This window comes from Hibiscus syriacus, unplaced genomic scaffold (genome assembly GCF_006381635.1).
Source record: "Hibiscus syriacus cultivar Baekdansim isolate YM2019G1 unplaced genomic scaffold, ASM638163v2 tig00000778_pilon, whole genome shotgun sequence".
NCBI classification, from domain to species: Eukaryota; Viridiplantae; Streptophyta; class Magnoliopsida; order Malvales; family Malvaceae; genus Hibiscus; species Hibiscus syriacus.
In genome coordinates this window covers 2,200,508-2,225,726 of record NW_024061825.1, presented here as the reverse complement: position 1 = coordinate 2,225,726, position 25,219 = coordinate 2,200,508, and the positions used below count along the sequence as shown (strand labels likewise).

Genomic DNA, 25,219 nt, shown 5'->3' with positions numbered 1-25,219 from the left:
TAAAAATGTAGATAATGTGGAATAAAATGACCTCAGTTAAGGGATTGTTGTTATACTGTGAGGTTTTAGGTTTGAACACTACGTATATAGATGTATAAGTATTTATTGTAAAATGATCGAGAATATTTGAACAAATATTAATATATTACATTATATTTATCTAGATTTATAAAAAAAATAATGTAGATAATAGATGAATTTTATAATTTAAAAAGTACAGATAAAAACAGCCTTAAAATTCTTTAAAACTGAATAAACCGAAAAACAAAAGGGAGAAAATTTAAAATAGAAAAATAGCATTATATTATTTAAAAAAGCCAAAGGGACTCCGGGAATTGCTGTGAAAGAGAGAAAATTCTCTCTCTCTCTTAAGCCTAAATGACTTTTTCTAAATTTTACCTCATTCTTTCCTCTCTAAATTTCTTCCCTTAATCAAAATTAACAAAAAATTAAAAAAATTGAAACTGTGTTTTAATTGTATTCCTTCATTTCTTGATGTGCAAAGGATATATGACTGTTTCTTCTTGAATAGTTTTGAAAATGTATCTTTTTTCTTTTGTTAATTTTGTATTGAAGATGAACCAGCCTCCATATTCAAAGGTAACTCTCTTTTGTTTTTTGAAATTCTTTCTTGATGGTATTTTCAAAATGTTAATGATATGCTCATTTGTTCAAATTTTGAAGTTCTTTGTTTGCATTATCTCATTGGTTTTGGTTGTTTATTTGGATATGAGGTGAAATATGGATTTGTGTATGACATTGTTTTTCTAGCTATCTATCAAATTTGATATATTTTGTTGGATTTGTCTCATCTTTCTCTTATTTTATGATTTGTTCCTTGAACTTAATAGCCTATAAGACTTTCAAATCTGGGTTATGTAAGATATTGAATGTGACTTGCATATGGCATGTTTCAGAATGTTTGTGCTTATAAATTTGGCTTTTTATGTGGAACCTTAATTGTACTTGCAGGCTTCAATTTATAAATGATAGATGTGTACTTATGTTTAATTTCCATTGGTTCCATGAACCAGGAGGTAAAGCAAGCAAATTGTGAATGAGTGGCTGTAATATCCACTGGCAAAGGCTCGATTTGGGGGGTTTCCCTTTGTTTGATAGTTGTGTCCTGCTTTTCGTTTAAAGCTTGATTCCTAGAGATGGCTAAGGGTAAGATTAGAGCGAAGATCAGGCGGAGTCAGCTCTATACGTTTGCATGCGGGAAAAGGTGTGCTGGAGCAGGTCCACATCCTATAGAAGGGCCTGGATGCTCCAGAGTGGTGCATTGCAACCAACCTCACATGCATAGGAAAAAACCTTTAAAGTATCGATCGAATTACATATCGACAACTAAGTATAATTTTCTCACTTTCTTACCGAAATCTTTGTATGAACAATTCCACCGAGTTGCCAATTTGTACTTCCTTGCAGCTGCAATTCTTTCACTTACACCCCTTTCACCGTTTTCTGCCGTGAGCATGATTGCTCCCTTGGCCTTTGTTGTAGGGCTTAGCATGGCAAAAGAAGGTTTGGAGGATTGGAAAAGGTTTATGCAAGATATGAATGTTAATAGTCGGAAAATACAGTTTCATAAAGAGGAGGGAGTTTTTGATAATAAGCAGTGGCAGCAACTTGAGGTTGGAGATGTGGTGAAAGTGGAGAAGGATAATTTTTTTCCAGCAGATTTGCTACTCTTGTCAACAAGTTATGAGGACGGAATTTGCTATGTGGAGACTATGAATTTAGATGGTGAGACAAACTTAAAGGTAAAGAGAGCTATGGAGGTAACATTGTCTTTGAATGAAGATGAGATTTTCAAGAACTTCACAGGAATGATTAAATGTGAAGATCCCAACCCTAGCCTTTACACCTTTGTTGGTAATTTAGAATATTGTCGTCAAACTTATGCTCTTGAACCTGGCCAAATTCTCCTTAGAGATTCGAAGCTTCGCAATACAAGTTATGTCTATGGGGTTGTGATTTTCACCGGTTTTGATACCAAAGTCATGCAGAATTCCACCAAGTCCCCATCAAAGAGGAGCAGAATAGAAAAGAAAATGGATTACATAATATATGTTCTTTTTAGCCTTCTTCTGGTAATCTCATTGATCAGTTCTTTAGCTTTCGCTTGGAAAATAAGGTTCCAAATGCCAAAATGGTGGTATATGCGGCCCGATAATACAGAGGATTTTTATAATCCCCAACAGCCTTTAGTATCAGGGCTTAGCCATTTGGTCACTGCCCTCATCCTTTATGGTTATTTAATTCCTATTTCACTTTATGTTTCAATTGAGGTGGTGAAGGTTATGCAAGCATCCTTTATTAATCAAGACTTACTAATGTATGATGATGATACTGGGATTCCTGCTCAAGCTCGGACATCAAATCTAAATGAAGAGTTGGGCCAAGTGGATACAATCCTTTCTGATAAAACAGGCACTTTGACATGCAATCAGATGGATTTTCTCAAATGTTCCATTGCTGGTACTGCATATGGTGTGCGTGCTAGTGACGTTGAACGTGCTGCTGCACAACAGATGGCTAGTGACCTTGCGCAGGACGAAACAAAATCATCTACTTCAAGTAAAAGTGGCAAACTAGATATTGAATTGGAGACTGTTGTTACTTCCAAAGATGAAAACGTTCATAAACCTACCATAAAATTTTTCAGCTTTGAGGATGGCCGCATGACGGAAGGGAACTGGAGAAACGAGCCTAACACCGATATGATTATGTTATTTTGCCGAATTCTGGCAGTTTGTCACACTGCTATTCCTGAGCTGAATGAAGAGACCGGCACTTATACATATGAAGCGGAGTCACCTGATGAAGGAGCATTTCTTGTTGCAGCCAGGGAATTTGGTTTTGAGTTTTATAAAAGAACTCAATCTAGTGTTTTTGTCCGTGAAAGATATTTAGCTTCTGGACCAACTGAGAGGTGGGGGGAGAAAAGTGCCCGATTTTTGTGCTTTTTTGCTACTCTCTGCTGAATTTTTATTTTAGCATCTTAATCATGTGGTTATCTTGTAGGGAGTACAAAATTCTGAATTTGTTGGAATTTACTAGCAAAAGAAAGCGGATGACAGTAATTGTGAGGGATGAAGATGGACAGATTATTCTAATGTGTAAAGGGGCTGACAGGTTAGTCTCTGTATTACCCTTCTGGCTTCTTCAAGGTATTAATAGATGAACACCAGTCTGTACCCTTCAATGGCCTGATAATTTGTGTTTGACTGATTTTTTTCCCACTGTTGGGCACAGCATTATTTTCGACCGATTAGCAAAGAAGGGAAAATTGTATCTGGAAGATACTACTAAGCATTTGAATAATTACGGAGAAGCTGGATTGCGTACGTTGGCACTGGCTTATAGAAAGCTTGAGGAGTCTGAGTATTCTGCTTGGAACAATGAATTTCAGAAGGCAAAAACTTCTATCGGGTCTGATAGAGACATAATGCTTGAAAAGGTGGCAGAGATGATGGAGAAAGATTTAATTCTCGTGGGTGCTACTGCTGTTGAAGACAAATTGCAAAAGGGGGTATGTGATGTCCTTTCTTGATTCTTTAACAAGAAACTTGTGTTTTGGTTTGCTTCATCCTGATTTAGCTTCTCTAAGTTTCAGGTACCCCACTGTATAGATAAACTTGCACAAGCTGGCGTAAAGCTGTGGGTCTTGACAGGGGACAAGATGGAAACTGCCATAAATATAGGGTCCATCTTTTTTTCTCTTTGATATTAATGGCTCCATTTGGCCTCAAATTTCGTTTCACAATCACAAGGCACTCCATGAATCTATTTTGATGAAAGCTTTTCTTGTGTTGCAGGTTTGCTTGCAGTCTGCTGAGAGAAGGCATGAAGCAGATCTGTATTACAACACTCGAATCGGACTCGAAAGAGGTAGCTATTTCTTCATGAAAGAGGACTAGAATTTTCTTTAGGAAATTGATTGCATTTTCATTTTAGACATGGTCACTTTTTTATTGATCAGGCAATAAAGGAGAACATATTTATGCAAATTACCAATGGTTCACAAATGATAAAACTAGACAAAGACCCGTATGCTGCATATGCATTGATCATTGACGGGAAGACTCTTGCATATGCCTTGGAGGAAGATATGAAGTTTATGTTCTTAGGTTTAGCAGTTGATTGTGCATCTGTTATATGCTGTCGTGTATCTCCAAAGCAGAAGGCACTAGTAAGATTTATTTTTCCTTCCTTTAAGCATTTTGCTATGTTTGCTTCATGAAAAATGGCTCCTTATAAGAAATATGATTTTTGCATAAAAAATTAACTTGAATTGAGCAAAATATTATTGTATCAATAATAAGTTTCTAATGTACCAACAACTACCGGTTGGTCTAACCTAATGAGGTTCTAGGTCCCTTAAACAACATTCATTGTTCAGATTTTAGCATTGTGAATAGGGTAAATTGAGTTGGGAGGATTGTCTCAATATTTTAAATGCAGATTTTCTGGAAAATAACCCTGCAATGGAAAACATTTCATATGTAATGATCCAAACATCAGAAAATCTATACTTTCCGGAAAATAATTTTGGATTTTTTTTCATTTAAAACAAACATACCCTAAGTTTTAAAAGGACTAAATCATGTAATATTCATGAAAGAGGAAATCTTATTGTGTGCTTTATTTATTTATTACATTTTCTTGGTACCAGGTAACAAGATTAGTAAAAGAAGGGACTGGTAGAGTGACTCTAGGAATTGGTGATGGGGCAAATGATGTTGGAATGATTCAAGAAGCTGACATTGGAGTCGGCATCAGTGGTGTAGAAGGTATGCAGGTTGGTAACATATCTAACACACTCTTATTATAGTTGCAATACATTCCTCTAGTAATTGTAGCAAGTGAATCATTTCTATAGTTTCATATTAATGATATTTCATGGTTATGAATTGTTGAAAAGAATATATTATCCCATTAAAGGTGAGCTTTGGATGGGAATCTGATCCTTTGGTCCTTTTCTGAATTCATGCTATATATACAGGAGAAAGAAGTAATCATTTTTTCGAGCTTTATGGTTCCTTTCGTCTTCTCTTCTGTGCATCCTCATCAGGAGATAATGATATTATTAGGCTTCTTTTAATCTGTTACTTGGGCTCAGGGTTGAGTGTCAATATGGGTATGCATTCGACATGAGTATGCTCTTATTTTCTAAAATTTTCCATATATTTGGAGAACCATACTCCCATCCCATGTCCGAATGTGTGTCAAAGCTGGGTATTCCTAGGAAAACGAAGACTCGGTAATGTTGGTTTTAATTGTACGAAAAGATATTGAAGTACTATATTATAGGCTTTAAGTGCTCTATCTTGACATTCTTCAAAAAAAATAAAAAAGGTGCTCTATCTTGACATAATATTTTTAAGACAAATAGTACATATAACTGTTCTTTCTTGACAATGATGCTTCTTAAGAGAAGTTATTATTGCATGTCAATGAACACATGACTTGTCCTGTTTTTGCAGGCTGTAATGGCTAGTGATTTCTCTGTCTCCCAATTCCGTTTCTTGGAAAGACTTCTCGTTGTTCATGGACACTGGTGCTATAAGAGGATTTCACAGATGGTGACAATTAGTGATTGTCTTCATTGGGTTTCTTTTTCTTGTACATTTTATGCTTTGTCCTCCTCTAACTGTACCAGGTTAACTCTGGTATTTTTGGATTCAGGTCTGCTATTTCTTCTACAAGAATATAGCATTTGGCCTCACCCTCTTCTACTTCGAGGCATTCACCGGCTTTTCTGGACAATCAGTTTATGACGACTTGTACATGATATTATTTAATGTCGTTCTTACCTCAATGCCTGTAATTTCACTAGGAGTTTTTGAGCAAGATGTTTCTTCCGACGTGTGCTTAGAGGTTAGTCTGCAATCAATTCTTTCATCTGTAATTCATCCATGTTAGCGGTGACATTATTATAAGCATTTGCATATATGCCTATTGGTGTTGCAGTTTCCCACATTATATCAGCAAGGACCTAGAAACCTGTTTTTTGACTGGTATAGGATACTTGGGTGGATGGGAAATGGTCTATATTCCTCCATCGTCATTTTCTTCCTCAATATCGTCATCTTCTATGACCAAGCTTACCGTGTCGAAGGCCAGACTACCGACATGGCTATCTTGGGTACGATAATGTTCACTTGCATCATCTGTGCTGTCAATTTCCAAATCACTCTCATAATGACCCACTATACATGGATCCAACATGTCTTAATCTGGCTCAGCGTTATCGCTTGGTTCTTATTTCTCTTCTTTTACGGCATGTTATCTCCAACATATTCGAAAAACGTGTTCCTAATCCTCACAGAAGCCCTTGCCCCTGCACCCATCTATTGGACAACAACCCTCTTAGTTACAATAGCTTGTACTCTTCCATACCTTGCTCATATATCTTTGCAAAGATGTTTCCAGCCAATGGATCATCATATCATCCAAGAGATGAAGTACTTGAAGAAAGATGAGAAGGATCAAGTCATGTGGAAAAGGGAGAAAACAAAGGCGAGAGAGAAGACAAAGGTCGGATTCACGGCCCGAGTTGATGCATACATCAGCAGTCTTGGAGGGAAGTTGAATCGAAAAACACGTTCGCTCGAAAAGAACCAAGAGAATCCTTCATAACAATGCTCTTGAATTTAGTTTCATTTGAAGGTTTGCCATCATTATTTTGTTATTATCATCATTCTCTATGTTGCTCCGATTCTTCATTCTCGTCGAAGTACCGATGCCTCATGTCCGGCATGGATCCGTCAACTTGGACAAAACTGAATACATCCCTGTCGGATACATATACTTACCCTAGTCTGAGTAACATAGATTTTTACTACTACTATTATTCTTTTTCATTAATTGATTCTTTGTGGGGTAAATTGTATTTACAGTTTTAGACTACTTGACACATTCGAAATTGAGGTTATATTTCATCCCTTTTATCTGAGTTTCTCCAATCTTGTTTGTAGGGCTCTGTATAATGTACAATTTTGAAACCATTGACATAAATTTATATTCAACTTCTTTGATGTTTAAACATTGTCTTCTTCATTGGATCTACCTATCCCTATGTTTGGATAAATATTAGTAAAGGAAAATGAAAAGAAAAAGAAAGGTGTTGAGGGTTAACGAAATGAAATGGTACATTTTTTTTTGTTAATAGTATAGGGTTACGAGGTAGTATATGTTTAAATTAAATTAATTTAGGTGAGCTTCGCATTCTAATTAGGGATCAAAATATAAATATGTTAGTAACAAAAGTGCAAGTTTTAATAATAAAATATTTAATTATAAAAGTACGAATTAGGGTGTGTGCGTTATCAATGTTTAAGAAATATTTTAAACAAATACTACCTTATAATCACCCCATACGATTAAAAAATCTAGATTGAAGAGTCAATAATTAGAAGTTCAAATATCTCAATTTTAATATTAAACAATGATTAGGTATATTTATTTTTTATTCTTACACTGCCATTAACAGTTTATTCTAAATAATGAAAGCTTTTAAACCCATCAAGTTCCCTCACTCTTGATTAATTTTTTTTAAAATAGATATATCTTATAATCATCTTAAAATATTAAGATAAATATTCAAAACTTCAATTTAGGCCAAGCTTACGTATAAAAAATATACCTCATTTTAGGTTTATTTATTGTATTTATAAACAAATAAATTTATTGTTTTCATATTTTCCTTTTTATTAAATACTCTAGTCGTTGGTGCATAAATCTAAAACTTCTAAGAATAGTAATAATTCTTCTAACTACTAAAGTAATTTAATTCGTACTTATTTTCCCCTTTTTTTATAATGATGTAATGAAAATTTTAGTTTACAATTTTAAAAAGAGAGTATCAAGAATCATTCTTTAGTTACATTTTTCTCATTTGGATGGTTATTGTATTATTTTCGTAAAATGTCACGTCCAATCCAACGTACAAAGAACTATAGGGTATATAAACATTGTCGGTGGCTGAAAAAATCTTCTGAACATATACTACATTATAAATTACAAAGGATGCGATAACAAAATTAAAGATATTGTAAATGTAAAATTAGGGTAATAAACATTCAATCAAAGTGAATGTAATAAACAAAAGTATAAAAGTACAACACAATTTCGTAAAATCTATTTGGCCATTTCACAGGTTCATGCTCGAAGCAAAACAATACCAAAAGTACACTTCATAATGAAATAAAAAGATTACATTGAAACAGTGCGAGCCTTGTACATGCAGATGTATGCCATGTGCCAATCACCTAACACCCAAAAAATAATATAAGTTACCAGTTACGAAAACTATAGGGTCACAAACCACGCTCATCTTAATCATATACTACGACACGGTTACGACTACGAGTTTGAATTCGAGTATGTGCGAGACACAAGTAATTTTAATTTTTCGAAGTTTTTTCCATCTATTTCGAGAGTTATATCCCCATACCTTTGCCTGAATGTGCTGGACATGAGTCGAATATGAGTAATTCAAAAACAATAAAGAATCTGAGCAACATGGTCCTAAAATACCACTGCCTGAAACTTATTGCCAGTGCCTATAGGGGCATGAGTATGGGGATATTACCCTCCAAAGACATCAACTACTTGGAGAAACTAGAAAAAAATAAATGGCTAAACTACATGTTTAGTACTTAAACTGTCACTTTTGTTCCGTTTAAACTTTACTTTTTTTCCAAAACCATATCTAACGATGAGTTTAGGTTTTAATTTGGTACCCACCATTAAAAACTTAATGGCACTGATGACATGTAATTTACATTACTTTTTTTATAAGAATTTCACTCATTAAAAACCCCCTTCTTGATTAATGGATCTTTTAGGAAAGCTCCTTAATCAGCGGAAGGAGGAAAAGAGTGCCTCAGGATTATATTAATCATAGGAAAAGTACATAAGATACAACCAGAAGACACTTCACAGAACCAAAAAACACACTCAACAGAAAATGAAAAACACTAAAACGACCTAACCACCCTTAAACATCAATACTATCTCAGCCCCAAACAACAGTAAGCCACCAAAACCGTACTGAAAATCCTCTAAAAACAACATAAGTAATCATCCAATTCCCTGTTTAGCCAAAGTATCTACCTCACAATTGCACCTCCTCGGGATGTGTAACAATAATCTCCTTATCCGAGACTAGGGAAACGATTTTCTCAACCATTGAACTAAAAAAAGGAGCAGAAGTCAGCAACAAAATCCAATCCACTATTGATTTACAATCACTCTCAATTATCAGCCTTCCCTTCGTAGCCCAAGCAGACGAGAGAAAGAAATCAATGCCTTTCTCAATGGCTTTCAACTCAGCCAGAGGAGGAGGACCTGGACCAACACCATTCGAAAAAGACCCTAGAATTTTACTGTTCAAATCTCATAAAATGCCCCCAATTCCCCAGCCGCCCGTCCCCACTGACTACCCCATCAACATTAACTTTAAAAAAATGTACAGGAGGAGGAAGCCACCCTGAACGTTCATTCTCTTGAAGATAGAAGTCTGATGCTTGTCTGCAAGTGTGGGGTCCCCAACAAGTGAGTCGACCTGAATAGTGACATCCGGATGCTTAGCAAGAAACCATTTAGCCAATCTAAATCTGGAAATAAAGAAAAGAGTAGATCTGTCCAGTTTCCAATTATCAAAAACCACCGAGTTTCTAGCCTTCCATATTGACCACAGAACAACTCCTGGAATAAAATCCATATTTCAGATCTTGGCCTAATATCAGACCATGAACTCAGCACAGAAAATGGATCTTTAGGCAAGACTGAAGAGATTTTCCATAACCTGAAAAAACTATTCCATAAATCCCCTGCAACAAAGCACGAAATGAAAAGATGCTGAACTGTTTCTTCCTGCTTTGAACAAAACGGACAAAGGACATCCTCCAATGTAACACCTCTTCTTTTCAACTCTGTTCTAACCGCCAATCTTTGATGTGAAACCTGCCACAGAAAAGTTTCGACTCTGGGAGAAGCCAAACCTATCCAAACGTACTTTTTCCAGTTGAACATACCCCCAGATTTGGTAAAAAAGTCAGCCTACATGCTTTTGTCGAGAACAGTCCATCACCTGTCCCCGACCAAGACAGAAAATCATCCACCGAATCAGACATAACAATATTCTCAAGCAATGACATTAATTGAATCCAGTAATCCAATTCCCAATCGCATAAATTCCTTCTCGTTTGAATATTCCAAACCCATCTGTTGCTCACTAGACAGCCAAACTCTGAAACTTTTCCCCACTTGTTATTTGAAAGAGCATAAATCCTTGGAAATTGATTCATTAAAGAATCCTCGTTTATCCAAACGTCGTGCCAGAATAAAATAGACTTTTCATTGCCTACTTGAATCTTAGAGTGAGATCTAAGTCCCTGTCCAATAGCATCATTTTTCAAATAGTTCTTATTAATACCTTTCCAAATCCATGAGTCCAAAGGAAAGAATGCCTTATTGATAGCTAGGGACAGATTACTAACATTATGTTTGCTGCAAATCAAATTTTTCCAATGGGTGTCTTTTTCATTTGCGAACTTCCAGACCCATTTACCTAGCAACACTCTGTTTGCAAAATTCAGATCCAAACCTCCCTCCTCAAAGGGTTGACACACCCTTTTCCAATTCACCCAGTGAATACGACTTTTTGATGGACCACCCCCCCAAAGAAAATTGGCCATCAAAGAATTTAACTTCCTATAGACCTTGCTCGGAATTCTGAAAAAAAAAATTTGATAGGAAAAATAGGCCTTCGTTAAAAACCTCCCTCTTAGTTAACTCTAAGAAAGAGTAACTAGCGGAAGGAGGAAAAGAGTGCCTTAGTTTATTGAATAGAGAAACTATTACAATAAATTACACCAATACATTTAGGGCATCAGAATAAAACTATAATCTTAAAACACCCTATAAAAATACCCTTACAATCGACCAATCCCATCCTTAGTTAATTTATCTGCTTCCCAATTACATCCCCTAGGAATCCATCGAATAATAACCGCCCTCTCTTGAACTAAAGACGCAATATCCTCAACAAGTGAACTGAAGAAACTAGGAACAGAATTAGGCAGCAGAATCCAGTCTACAGCAGATTTACAGTCACTTTCTAAGATCAATCTTCCCTTTATAGCCCAATCTGATGATAGAAAAAAGTCTAGGCCTTTCTTAATAGCTTTTAGTTCAGCCAACGGAGGAGGGCCTGGACCAATACTAACAGAGAAGGTCGATAGGATGATGCTATTACAATCTCTCAAAATACCTCCAATTCCTCCGGCCATCCCATCAGACTTGACAGCCCCATCAACATTAAATTTATAAAAATCTGTAGGGGGAGGCTGCCAACTTTGTTTCAAACTCCTGTGAGTATTCTGGTAACCAAACCTGTCTGCTAAAGAGGGGTCCCCTACCAACAAATCAACTTGTATTTGGATATTAGGAAACTTAGCTAGAAACCATCTAGCCAACCTAAATCTTATTAGGAAAAAGAGAGGAATAAAATTGGCATAGAGGACAGTATTGACTTTAACAACACCAATCTGCCCGCCATAGATAGTGTGGAAGCTTTCCAACCAGACAATCTCTTGTTAAAACTTTGGATGACCGGCTCCCATAGAAAAGGGGAAAATAATTCCACATCATTGTTTCTGTCAAGAATATCTAAATTAAATATTAGATAGGATCAATTTTAATTAGATAAAATCAATTTTTATTCTATTAGTTATTAGATAGGATCATTTTTAATTAGATAGAATCAGTTTTTTATTCTGATGCTAATTTTATGCATCTTTTTATGTAAAGTTGTTACATTGTAAACTCTATTTAAGTAAGCCATATTCAGCAGAAATAAACACGATTTATTCGGAACAAGTTTTTCCGTCTTTATGGTGTCAGAGCCAAAATGGCCAAACCCTACGATGATACCTCTGGTATCGACTCTATGAGTTCTACTCGCTCACCTTCAATCACCCTAAACACTGAATCATTCCAAAACATATCCATCACTTCTCACAAGTTGAATGGAAATAATTTTTTACAGTGGTCACAATCTGTGAAACTGTTTATTCGTGGCCGTGGAAAATTTGGCTATCTCTCAGGTACCACTACGAAACCTGCCGAAGAAGATGAAGAATCTGAAAGATGGGAGGCAGAAAACTCGATGATTATGTCTTGGCTCATAAATTCCATGGATCCGAGTGTAGGGAGAACTTATCTCTTCCTACCTACTGCTCATGACATTTGGAATGCTGTGAACGAGACCTATTCTGATCTCGGGAACGCAGGACAATGGTTTGAACTAAAAACTCGGTTATGGAGGCTAAAACAAGGAGAAAAAACTGTCACTCAATACTACACTGAACTCAAGACCTTGTGGCAAGAGGTTGACATGTTCAGCGACTACGAATGGAGTTGTGCTAAGGACAGGGCTCTATTCCAGAAGATGGTGGAAAAAGAACGCGTCTTCGAATTCCTTGTCGGCCTTAACAAGGAATTGGATGAAGTCAGAGGGCGCATTCTTGGTCGTGAACCACTACCAAGCACAAGAGAAGTCTTCTTCGAAGTCAGACGAGAGGAGAGCCGGTGGACAGTCATGCTTGGAGGCCACTCACCAAATCCCACTGAGTCTTCTGCCTTGTTCTCGGGTCAGCCACCACGTCGCAACGATCGTCGGAACGACAGAGATCGGCCAATCTGCGAGCACTGCAACAAGCCGGGACACACTAAAGCCAAGTGTTGGAAGCTACACGGGAAGCCAGCCGAGAATTTTTCAGCCAATCGAAATTCTCGTAATGCAAAGGGATTCCATGCCTCATCTGAAGATGCTTCTGAAGAGCCGAAACCTGCCTCAGAACTGTCTGCCTTCAGCAAAGAACAGCTAGAGCAATTGTATCAACTAATGAGTTCTCATTCCATATCCAACACTCCTAACCCATCATCTTATATTGCCTCTTCATCATTAGCCCAGAAAGGTACATATCCTACAGCTTTCATAGCCGGTTCTAAATCAAACCCTTGGATCATAGATTCAGGGGCAACATATCACATGACCGGTAATTCCTCCATATTCTCATCTTATTTTCCTTTAACTGGTAATCTGAAGGTAAAAATTGCTGATGGCTCCCTAACCTCTATAGCTGGAAAAGGCTCTATCATTATTTCTCCATCTCTCACATTACTAAATGTCCTACATGTCCCAAAGCTCTCTTGCAATCTCATCTCTGTTAATCGTATTATTCATGATTGCAAATGCATTGCTACAATAACATTTGATGGATTTGAATTTCAGGACCCTTGTTCGGGGAAGATGATTGGCAATGCTAAGGAGGTTGATGGACTCTATCACTTGGTCACGGACAATCCTTCAAATAAACAAGTTCAGAAACCGAGATGCTTTACTACCTTGTCTTGTGAGAATGAAATAATGTTGTGGCATTATAGGTTAGGCCATCCTAGTTTTAATTACTTGAAATATTTGTTTCCAAATCTTTTAAAAAAAACGACAGTTTTTCTTTTCAGTGTGAAGCTTGTGAATTGGCAAAACATCATAGATTTGTTTATCCATCTTTAAAGTATATGCCATCAAAACCTTTTTCTCTTGTGCATAGTGATATTTGGGGCCCTTCACGAGTAAAAACAGCCTCAGGATCTAGATGGTTCATCACATTCATTGATGATCACACTAGAGTCACGTGGATTTATTTACTAAAAGAAAAATCCGAGGCAGCAAGTGTTTTCAAAAATTTTCACTCACTGATCAATACTCAGTTTCAAGCAAATATTCAAGTTCTTAGAACCGATAATGGTCGAGAATATTTTAATGCAATCTTAGGTGATTTTTTGAAACAAAAAGGAATTATTCATCACAGTTCTTGCGTTGATACTCCCCAACAAAATGGAGTTGCTGAAAGAAAAAATAGGCATTTATTAGAGGTGACTAGGGCTTTACTGTTTGCTATGAATGTTCCTAATCGTTTTTGGAATGAAGCACTCTTAACAGCGTCTTATTTAATAAATCGAATGCCTACAAGAGTTCTTAATTATATTACTCCTTTGCAAGCTCTAAAGAATATGTTTCCTGAAAATAGATCTTTCACTGATTTAACACCTAAAATTTTTGGTTGCATTGCTTTTGTTCATATACACGGCCAAAATAGAGGAAAACTCGATCCCCGAGCACATAAATGCATATTTCTAGGTTTTTCACCAACACAAAAAGGGTATAAATGCTTTGATCCTAAATCTGGGAAGTATTATGTGAGTATGGATGTCACGTTTTTTGAAAAACCTTTTTTTGACAAAAACTCTCTTCCGGGGGAGAATGACTCTGAAATGAGTTTTTGGGAACAAACATCCTTGCCAAAATCGGTTGTAAATGGCGATATCTGCATACCGTTTGTTCCATCATCAGAGCAGCTCGCCGATGTTCTCACCAAGGGACTGTTTACTACGATGTTCGAAGGATTTCTGTCCAAGCTGGGAATGATCGATATCTATTCTCCAGCTTGAGGGGGGTGTCAAGAATATCTAAATTAAATATTAGATAGGATCAGTTTTAATTAGATAGAATCAGTTTTTATTCTATTAGTTATTAGATAGGATCATTTTTAATTAGATAGAATCAGTTTTTTATTCTGTTGCTAATTTTATGCATCTTTTTATGTAAAGTTGTTACATTGTAAACTCTATTTAAGTAAGCCATATTCAGCAGAAATAAACATGATTTATTCGGAACAAGTTTTTCCGTCTTTAGTTTCCACTAAGTTTTTAATGACTGGTGTCAAATTGAAACCTGAACTAAACATTACATATGGTTTTGAAGAAAAAAATATAAAGTTTAGGTACTAAAACGAACAGAAGTGATAGTTTAGGTACTAAACACGTAATTTACCCTAAATAAATATACACACAAAATTAAACATGCCCGTCTAAAACACACGTATCTAAGCCTCAATAACATAGTAAAGTATAAATAGTAAAACATTTGGTTTACCAATTCAAAACATTAGTGTTTGCTTATAAGCAAAAAAAAAAAAGGAGTAACAGAACAAGACTTTAGAATGACATAAAAACGCAGGTTGAGATTTACCTCCTCCGGAGAGTTTAACAATGTCTTCCTCTCGCTGCGGGATAGGGTTATCATCATCAAACTCAATCCATTTCCCTGTGATTAGCAACAATTATTAGTTATTAAAACAATATATACATAAAATACTTGTCATAGAAACAGTCCCAAACAAATTATTCCCAAGAACTGACCACTTTCTTGCTTGACCCATGCTACGTAATGCCCTGAATCAGCACTTCGACCCTTGTGGGTCAGCACAGCAACCAAATCATAAATCCCGGTTAAACGTGTTTCCTTCTCGGAGGGAACCCCTGAAAAAACAAAGTGAGAAATTAATGTCAAAAGTGTTCGAGTATTCGGGTATATAACTGCATCTTCTCAGAACTATGGCTAACAATCAACTCTAATTTATTCAAGAGGTTCCCTTCAGCTACAACGAATTGGAAAATTATCAAACATATCAGCTTAAAACAATCTGACGCCAAGAAACTCTCTATGAAATGGGCTTTTTATTCATCAGAATTTGGATGTCCATTTACAAGGACTGCATTCATCGCAACTACTTGATAATATGTATCTGGAGAATAAACTGCACATAACTACTCATGTACTATGTAACTCGGACTCCAGTGCGAATGTTGTATACAGGTATGCATCCAAAACGTTGTTCAACTTCTTCAAAATTTTACCAGGATTTTGGAGGGTAATATCCCCATGCTACGGTCCAAAAGTTTTCGGAAAGAGGTATATCAAGAATAAGAGTCAACATAGCTCATGTAAACCAGTTTAGGGCCAATGTCAACAAATTATGGTCATAGAGGTTTTTACCTTCTTGAGATATAGTCACAGACGATTCTCCACTTGCATTAGAAGACCCCTGCAAGCAAAACATAGAAAAATAATTTAAGGCACTACTCATAGTCATTCAAGTTGGCACTTTCAGCTAAGTAGTCTAGTCACCTCTGCACCAGTCATCTTGACATCATCGTCTTTTGAGCTGGAGATCTTCTCATTAGCTTTCAAACCAAGCTTTCCACCTTCGTTGTTCCTCAAAATCTAAAAGTTGCATATCAAGAAACAGTTGCTTAATCCACTGCAAACTAAAATTTAGTTATTCACTGAAACAAAACAAGGTAAAAAACTGGCTACCTGGCGAGGACCTTCCAATTGTTTGCGAAGTTCATCTGAACATAGATCATAAATATCCAACTCCAATGGATAATCAACTTTCTAAGGAAGGGAAACACATATCATGCAATATGATTACAAACATTGTTCACGAAGTAAACAGAAGAGTCAATATTATATGTGCCTTTACCAAGCTATATCCTGCTGGTTAAAATAATAGTACATATTTAAGAAAATCATGTACGCTAAGTCACAGAATAAAGTTAGCCTACCCGCAATATCTTGGCCTTTTGATTTGACTCCCTCTTCCAGAAAAAACGTACAAATTGAATAGTCAGGTACCTTCACAATTAACCAAAAAAATTTGACTAAAATACTCTGTTTCAAAATTGGATGATAACATTCAAGGTATAAAGAATCAAAATGCAAATGGAATCTAGATCGGTGAAGTGACATCGGAAAGAAATGTCACCAGATACTATAGCAGACTATAGTACAAAATACATGGAAAGCAATAACCAAGCTATGAGTTACCTTGGCAAGCCATTAATTCGGGACTCTTTCAAGTAAATAGCACTGCGTCCCAGGGCAGGAGAAGCCTTTTCCAATTCTGATTTCAAAGCCTAAATTAAGAACAATGTTAACAATCACTGAATTAAGCTATTCATCCAACTGACATGGTTTAAGGGGAAGCACAGGAGTGAATCAATAGATGTATGGCTGGAAAAACGAGTAAGAAAGATGAAACTTCAGAAAACTTAGGGTTACAAAAACCTTTAGTTACTTTCTCAAGGAAATAAGAAAAATAATGTGGCTGTAAATATTTTACAGCTTATTTATACCAGGGGACACAGTTTTAACGCTCATCCTAGATTTAAACCATAAAGATATAATCCTAGCCCTAGGTTGAAACCCTAAAGATATCTTATGATCTTAGTCATCCATGAGGACTTATAATTAATAAAAAACTGAAATAATAAAATTATTAAAAGTTCCTGCATCATTCTCTCCAGCTTGGAAAATCAAATCCGGTAAGAACTTTCACCACTTCAGCATACATTTCTTGACTAGCTATCTTGCCTAACCATGTCACCAAAAATCTCTTACATCAATAACCCCTTCTAAACCTAGCTTCTTTAACGTCGACCACATCTTCCACAACCTTGTTTTAGCCTTAGGAAGCAGCAGAATATTATATGAATTTTCAACATCATTTATTGTGATGTTACTTTCTGCAATATTTTTTACCGAAACAGTTTTTTGCTTCATAGGTGGAGCATCGTCAAGTTTATAGACAACTACACAAAGAAGTTCAAACAAATATTTATTGTTTGGATGCAAAGGAAAACATTCTGCATAAGCTAACTAAACGAAGAAGTTTTTCCATGTAATTGGGAGATCCTCAAAGGGTCATATCCCATAACATATCTGGATAGGTGTTGGACACAAGTGTCAAGTATGGGTACTTCAACCAAAATGAAGAGTTCGAACAAAATAGAAACTAACATTCTTCATTGGAATGTCAATGAAACTACAGAAGAATGAATGATAATAGACATTATCATAAGTTTGTAATATGATGAAGAATGAATAATAATAGAAATTACCATAAATTTGTAATATGATAAAGAAAAAGGCATCGCACAAACGACTGAAAATAGTTTAAAATAGAATAGGGATTGTAAATAAATAAATAACAATATATAGAATAGAAAAGAAGGCAGTGGATATAACCTACATGCTTTAGACCTTCGTGCAAATGATTCACTTCTTGTGAAATGTGGCATTTTAGTGAATAAACCGATTCTGTCTCAGAACTTTCTTCACAGCTCTCTTGGCAATGAATCCTAGCAAGAAAACACAGATTACATGATACTATAAGGGTATCAAGAACCAGAAAAAAATATGAAAGTAAATTGTACAATGCATTTCTAGGTAATACAAAAACTTGAGCATATGGAACTGTGGACAAATCAGCCAAACGTTGGGTAAATAACTATCTTGGAAGTAACATAAACCAAATAAAGAACACAAAAATCTTAATATCACTTAAACTTAGAAACTGCAAAAACTACTTCAATGTAGGCATGAAAGTGAAAGGGTGTTCTGGGTTTGCTTGTCTAGTGTAGTTGAAACTTGATACTCATCATCTTTTCCCCAGTTAGAAAAAGATGGCTTACTGTTATATGCAATTTTTTCCATGAAAAGAATCAGCGACATTTGACATTTTGAATAGCGGAAACAATCAGAACAATTATAGAACATGGCATGGGGCAAATACAAACTTCCTAATTTGATAATGTCAACATTAAATAATAATAATAAAAGACAATCAAGTCTGAAGATATCTACCTGCTTGCAAGTTCAATACCAAAAAGGTCCTTTACAGTATCCATACTTTCACTGTAAAAAGAAAAGAGAGAGAGATTAGTATCATTTTTCTAAATAGATAAAGGATAATTATTTGAAACACTGGTGGTGAATTTTTAAATTCAGTTAAGAAACAGCCGTGCATCCTTAATTGATATTTAAAGGAAATAAACATAAATAAATGAGTCACATGCTAGTTCCTTCACCTTGCTGGTAATGTTAAAAATATTCCACTGCCAGTTTACTAGATAGTAATCCATAGATCTATGCTTGTAAAGCATTGTAGTGCCAAGAGAACCATGCAAGGCAACAGTGCTCCAAATAAAAAAATCCCTAACTTAGATGAAAAAGTTTGATAAAACAAAAAGTGACAGCTTTAGTGAAGCTGTTTTAATTATCAAGTGCATCATGGATTTGCTCAAACTTAAGCCAGGATGTATAACTTAGTATAATTGATCAAAATGACAAAGAACAATAAAACCACCTGGAACCCAGTGATCGAAGAGACTGAGAGAGGGTGTATAAAAGTTGGGTCCAACATTCTTCAGCATCCTGTCGAAAAATACAAATTACATATCAGCATATAAACAAATATAGTACAGAAGAGTATTGTGTACGGGTGACTAAAAATAACCTGCTGCATGAAGACACCATTATGCAACTGGCCGAATTGAGGATACTTTTTACGTAACACCTGAAACAAAAAGATAAAAATAATAAGTTTCTGTACTTTTCAAACCAAGTGCCATATAGCAACAAAAAACAGAAATAAGAGAATCTTTAATGAACTTGAAGTGCAGTGCAACAATTCTGTTGACGGCAGCTTAGAAAATATTTGCATGAAGTTCCAGCAATAAATGATAACAGAGATTAAATCACCAAGGAAATTCCACAGAATCGGCCCAAAATGTTATTCAAGGCACAATATTACACTGTTTTCGTGAACTTAACCTTATGTAAATATCATTATTGAATATAAGTGAGAACACCAACAGAAATGTTTCACCTAACTAGCAGATATGTTTCTTCCACCAAGCCATATCCTATGAATTTCACATATCAGAGAAAACATGGGGATTCAAATTATATATAAGGGAAAAAGGAAACAAACCATCCAGAATTGCATCGGGGCAACTGGCTTCACACTTTTATCAAGTTCACCAAACAAATCACGAGTTGCAACAGTCAGCATATGAGAAGTCTGATCCACATCGTTGTTTCTTCCAGAATGTGAATAACTGATCACAAATAAGACAGTACATTATGCCTACCTCATACAAAAAACATACAAATCTAGTCCATATTCTCACATAATACATTGTTAGGTACAGACAAAAAACTTACTTTACTAAAGCAGACTTCAACTCTGGAACAGAATGCAGGCATTGTACGGTGGAATTCATGTAGCAGGTATTTCCCAGATTAAATAGCCCAGCACTATGACCCTAAAAGTACCCAAAAAAATAGGTTAGAGTCCTCAGTTGCAAGGCTACGGAAAATCACTATGACCCTAACCCCCTTCATAATTGTCGATATACCATAGAGGTAAACCGACAAAAAGCGGAAGGATGAAAAGAGTACGTCAAGTATTATTAGAAAAAGGGTTTAAATCAACCCCCAAAGATACAAACAGATCATAAAAGACACACCATTAAAAGAATCAAACCACCTAGACTTTTTTTGATAGGAATAGTAGGACTCCTTAGGAACCTCCCTCATAGTTTACATTTGATGTAAACTGATTGAGGGAGGAAAAGAGCACCTCATTTTATTGAAAAACCAGAATTACATAAGATACACAAAACATCCTGATCCTGAGAAACACAGGATAAACATAACACTCTAACCCTCGAAAATACACCATGACCATAATACACAAAGCGATGGGGAAAAAAACACCCATCAGCCTAACCCCACACCAACACTATCGTAACGAACAACACTATCGTAACGAACAACACTAAGCCTTCAACACTCAACCGATTCCCTGCTTAGCTAACCTATCTGCCTCCATATTGCAACTCCTAGAAACCCATCTCAGAACAACACCCTTTGTAGAAACAAGAACTCCTATTTCCTCCACCAACTCACTGAAAATAGTAGGGGAAGGACTCCGTTTTAAAATCCAATCTACTGCATATTTGTTATCACTTTCCAAAATAAGTCTTCCCTTGTTGGCCAAATCGGATGAAAAGAAGAAGAGCAATCCTTTCTTAATCGCTTTCAGTTCAGATAGAATAGGGGGACCAGGGCCCACTGCGGAAGAAAAATTAGCTAAGGTGCAGCTGCCGGAGTCTCTCAAAACCCCACCAATACCACCCTGCATCCCATCTCCAGTCACTGCCCCGTCGACATTGAGTTTGAACATATCAGATGGAGGAGGAGTCCAGCAACTAATCTTCTTAGAACTCGAATTAGAGGGTAATAAATCCGCCCGCGTAGGATCCCCTACTAGAAGGTCTGTCAGAATCCGAACCCCCGGGTATTTAGCCAAGAACCATTTAGCCAATCTAAATCTAGTAATGAAGAACAGAACAGTAGAGTCACATATGCCATTTTCAAATACAACCTCGTTTCTGGCCTTCCAAATAGACCAAAATATGACAGCCGGAATAAACCTCCAAATAAGGGAATTATTCCTAAGGTTCGACCACGAACACAAAATTGAAGAAGGGTCTTGAGGCATCACCGTAGAGATATTCCATAACCTTAGAAATTTACTCCACAATTCCGAGGCAATAGGGCACGTTAGGAACAGGTGTGCAACAGTTTCATCCTGATCATGACACATAGGACAAAGAACATCCGAAATCTGAAGTCCTCTTCTCTTCAATTCCACTCTCACTGCCACTTTCTGATGACAGATCTGCCATATTAAAGTTTGAACTCTTGGAGGCGCCAATCCATCCCAAACCCACTTCTTCCATACAAAACTCCCTTCCGACCTATCTTGTAACGATAATCGACAAGATTTGACCGAGAAAATGCCATCCCCCTTTCCTGACCAGCCCAAAAAATCATCCACACATCGTGACAGCGACGACTTGTCAATCAAAGACATAAATGCAATCCACTGGTCCAATTCCCAATCACACAACATTCTTCTAAGTTGTATATTCCACACCCAAACCTCATCTTCATACTCACCAAACTCAGAGATCATCCCCCATTTGTTTGTCGACAAAGCATAAATTCTTGGGAATTGTCTTTTTAAAGGCAGATTAGTAACATAATTCCGTAACATTAACCAATCCCTTTTTTTAGAATAATAACAGTTAGCGAATTTGTAACCATGTGTTAATAAAAGAATAGGCAAATCCATTGATATTCTGTTGATATGAGGAAGAGCTACTTCAGAGCCATATTTTCCAGGACAACAAGAATTGTAAACCTTATAACAATGTGGACAATGATTTCATCTAAGTCTCACTATACATCTTGAATAGGCTCCAACATTAACTATACTTCTTTAGATGTCGACTAACAATTAGCACATATTTGTGTTCAACAGAATCAAAAGAAACATACCAAAAGCAATGCACAAATCACAAGTATAATCCGATACAAGCTGGAATTACAATGAAATCAAATGGTATCTATGACACTAAGACATACTACAATATGTCATTATATTCATCATATAATCCCCAATGCAAGCACATATTTTTCATTTGCAACAAAAAAAGGAACATGGAATTAAATTGGAACTTACCAAAGATACCACTTGTTCTTCTACTGGAAGATCTTCCATAAAAACAGGGCCCTTTTCTGGGGCCTTCACAACCTCATCAGCAGTTCCCATCATCATCAACTTTTGACCCTAGCAAAAACATTATGGCACAAGGCACGTCATTATAATTAGAAAACACTCCATAAGCATGAGATGAAAGGGGAAAAGGGTAAGTGGTACCAAGGTTGCTCACCTGCTTCAGTCCAACTGTAGACCAATCATCTTCATCCTACATTGTCAAAGGGTAAGGTTTAGGAATTCATGAATTGCACGCAAAATAAGAATGTTAGAAACCATAACTTGACAAATAAAGTATAAGCAAAAATAACCTTTGCAATAAATAAACAGAGCATTTTATATAGTAATTATGCAAGCTGTTTAAAATGAAAACGGAAAATCATCCAAGTACCTTCAACAAGCCACCTTTAACCATTATTTTCTGCCTTTCAGGAGGTACTCCGGTCAGATCATACAACTGGCACTTAAAAACATATGGAGGCTGACTGGTGTCAACTTCTACAGCCTTCAAGAGTTCCTTTTGCCATTTCACACTAACTAAAATATTCAAAGATGATAGTTGAGAGAAAAATAATTAAAATGTCGAATACAAACACCTTGACTAGTAGGATAAAAGGACACAATGGAACTGGTAAAACCTCCAAAGTAATAGTTGATTCCTTCTCTAACCAACAAGGAAACCCATGATATATAATTTGCAACCGGAAGTGTCAAAGTTGGAATCTAGTTCAAAGTTTTCACCATTTATCAAGTACCATCTACCTAAATACCCCCATACAATTCATACAACTAACTATTTATACAGTTAAAAACACAGTCCTATGAGCAAAACTCGGCAGATAGAAATTAAAGAATTAGATCTTCTCAAAATTTCAGTGGATCTAATGTCTGCATAATTCAAGTATATGGAACTCAAACTTTTTTAACGAAATAGAGACATCTTAATCAATTGGTTTACAGCCCTAAAAAGTAAACCATAACTCAATAATTTACTTCCGTTAAACACACTTCTACATATGTATTTATGTATGTCTTTATGTTGAATATTACAGCCCTAAAAAGTAAACGCTGAGATAACAGAAACCCATAATATCTTTATGCAATATCAGATAGTATAATCCAAACATACAACCAAAAACGTCCAAAAACGTCATATAAAGGAACAAGCATGGAACAATAGAACCGAATCCTTCCACCTCCAAGGAAAAAAAAGGAGAGAAATCGTGGAAAAAGGGACGACCCGTCTCAAAAAAATCAATTTTAAGTCCATAAAAAATGTTCATAAAAAGAATACTAAACCCGAATTGAAAACCCTTCATAGGTAAATCTAAACAAGACATTAACTGTGGGAAACAGTATAAACAATCAGCACAGGGCTTAGAGTAATGAACCTGACAACATGATTGGATTACTACTGTAGATGACGACAGAGAAAAAAGAAAGATGAATCTCGGGGGGTTTTGTAGTTTTTTTCTTTTAGCTTGAAGAAAAGGAAAAGTATTTTATGTTTGCGATTTTACAGAGGAAACGTATACGAACCCGGTTCCCGTTGGTTCGGGTTGGCTCGGTCAGTTGTGGATCTGGATCGGTGCTCGTGGTTTCATGTTATTTTGACTTAATTCAAAATTTGGCCCTCAACATTATTCTTTACTACTACGGTATTTAAATCTCATTTATCTCACTTTGATAGGGGGAAAATGACTCGTGTGAATTAAACAAATGGGGTGAAATGAATAGTATATAAGGGAAAGCGGTTACATCATCATCTGATTTTTTAGAAAGACCGATATTTTTTTTATTAAATTTATGTTAAGGTTGATGTTCAGACTACATGCAACCTGAGAAAAATATCGTATTTTTCAAACGTAGATGGTTCGATTGTATTCCCTTATATACTGTTCATTTCATCCTAATTGAGAAAATATATTTTCTAATATCTTACGAATTTTTTTTCTAAACCATTATCCAAATGAATTTACCCACTTTAATATATAATTTTTTTTTCTATTTCATCCAAACTTTATCAGCGTCAAATAAAAATATGTCATATTTCACATTTTATAGATGGCTTTCTTTTTAGATAATTTAAGATAAAAATAGTTATTTAAGTATTAAAATAAGATAAAAATAATTGGATGATAAAATAAGAGGGGAATATATTTAAAAGTCAGATTGTGAATTAAGTATTTAAAAAAACAATATTAAATAATAAATTATGTATATCTTTTTCTTAAAATATTAAAATATATGTGTTAAGTACTACATTTTTTAGTATGAATTATGAATTTTTTTACAAATGATTATAATAGTTTAACTATAGGTTAATCTGTAATAAAACCGTTAATAACGGTTAACCGTTTCTCAACTATTAAGTTACAATTAGAAAAATTTCATAATCAATTTTTACTTCGATGTTTTAAAAAGTTCTTGAGTATCGATACCCCTATTTAGGGTATTGGTACAAGTATTGATATTGCCTTAGTATCTATACCAAATTTTGCTTCGATGTTATAAAAAATACCTAGGTACCCTAAATCCCTAGTATTGATATCCGTTGAAGGAGTATCGATACTTATGTCTTAAAACCCTTTGTTATTTCAAAGTCTGAAGAACAATATTAGTACTGTTCTTACAGTATTGATACTCGTGTCATAAATGACTTGTTTTAGGTACGAAAAATACCAACTTTTGATCCAAAACATCCAAATAAGGGTCCCAACTATTATTAATAACTTATGTATTCTATAAACATGTTGGAAAACACTGATTTCTGAATTCTATCATGAGAATGCTTCATAGTTCATACAACATACCAAACACACTTTAATAACCTACATGTGATAGAGTTGAGTTAGAAGTGAGTTACATTTGATTTCTAAGCTGTT

General features: G+C 35.6%; 2 protein-coding genes across 3 annotated transcripts; one reads left to right on the top strand and one right to left on the bottom strand.

Annotated features, from left to right (window-relative positions):
* The first annotated feature begins 1,133 nt into the window (after positions 1-1,133).
* On the top strand, positions 1,134-6,681 carry LOC120115056 (probable phospholipid-transporting ATPase 4). The gene is made up of 10 exons (XM_039135826.1): positions 1,134-2,935; positions 3,028-3,138; positions 3,259-3,535; positions 3,620-3,708; positions 3,822-3,894; positions 3,986-4,195; positions 4,679-4,804; positions 5,490-5,588; positions 5,692-5,883; positions 5,977-6,681. Exons 1-10 carry the CDS (start codon positions 1,158-1,160, stop codon positions 6,643-6,645), a joined length of 3,624 nt encoding a protein of 1,207 aa, XP_038991757.1. The 5' UTR covers positions 1,134-1,157; the 3' UTR covers positions 6,646-6,681.
* Positions 6,682-8,071: 1,390 nt separating this feature from the next.
* Positions 8,072-23,829, bottom strand: LOC120115039 (ubiquitin carboxyl-terminal hydrolase 6-like). 2 transcript variants are annotated; one of them, XM_039135812.1, is made up of 18 exons: positions 23,726-23,829; positions 22,726-22,871; positions 22,510-22,545; positions 22,299-22,406; positions 19,931-20,031; positions 19,698-19,824; positions 19,221-19,280; positions 19,071-19,138; positions 18,569-18,619; positions 17,955-18,063; positions 16,751-16,839; positions 16,489-16,558; positions 16,238-16,318; positions 16,049-16,144; positions 15,917-15,965; positions 15,280-15,399; positions 15,110-15,184; positions 8,072-8,276 (listed from the first exon to the last, which is right to left on the bottom strand). In XM_039135812.1, exons 1-18 carry the CDS (start codon positions 23,733-23,735, stop codon positions 8,221-8,223), a joined length of 1,452 nt encoding a protein of 483 aa, XP_038991743.1. In that variant the 5' UTR covers positions 23,736-23,829; the 3' UTR covers positions 8,072-8,220. The 2 variants fall into 2 exon arrangements, with proteins under 2 accessions (XP_038991743.1, XP_038991749.1); XM_039135818.1 differs by lacking the exon at positions 23,726-23,829 and adding an exon at positions 22,931-23,281 and having other exon boundaries at positions 22,726-22,851.
* Between the last annotated feature and the right edge of the window lie 1,390 nt (positions 23,830-25,219).

Excerpts from the sequence above, each read along its gene's own strand:
- LOC120115056 (XM_039135826.1), top strand. The coding sequence starts at position 1,158 with ATGGCTAAGGGTAAGATTAGAGCGAAGATCAGGCGGAGTCAGCTCTAT. Across the intron at positions 3,709-3,821 it reads GAAACTGCCATAAATATAGG|GTTTGCTTGCAGTCTGCTGA; the intron begins GTCCATCTTTTT and ends CTTGTGTTGCAG. Across the intron at positions 4,805-5,489 it reads GTGGTGTAGAAGGTATGCAG|GCTGTAATGGCTAGTGATTT; the intron begins GTTGGTAACATA and ends CTGTTTTTGCAG.
- LOC120115039 (XM_039135812.1), bottom strand. Across the intron at positions 22,407-22,509 it reads CTACAGTTGGACTGAAGCAG|GGTCAAAAGTTGATGATGAT; the intron begins GTGAGCAACCTT and ends TGTTTTTGCTAG. Across the intron at positions 19,139-19,220 it reads ATGGTGTCTTCATGCAGCAG|GATGCTGAAGAATGTTGGAC; the intron begins GTTATTTTTAGT and ends ATTTTTCGACAG.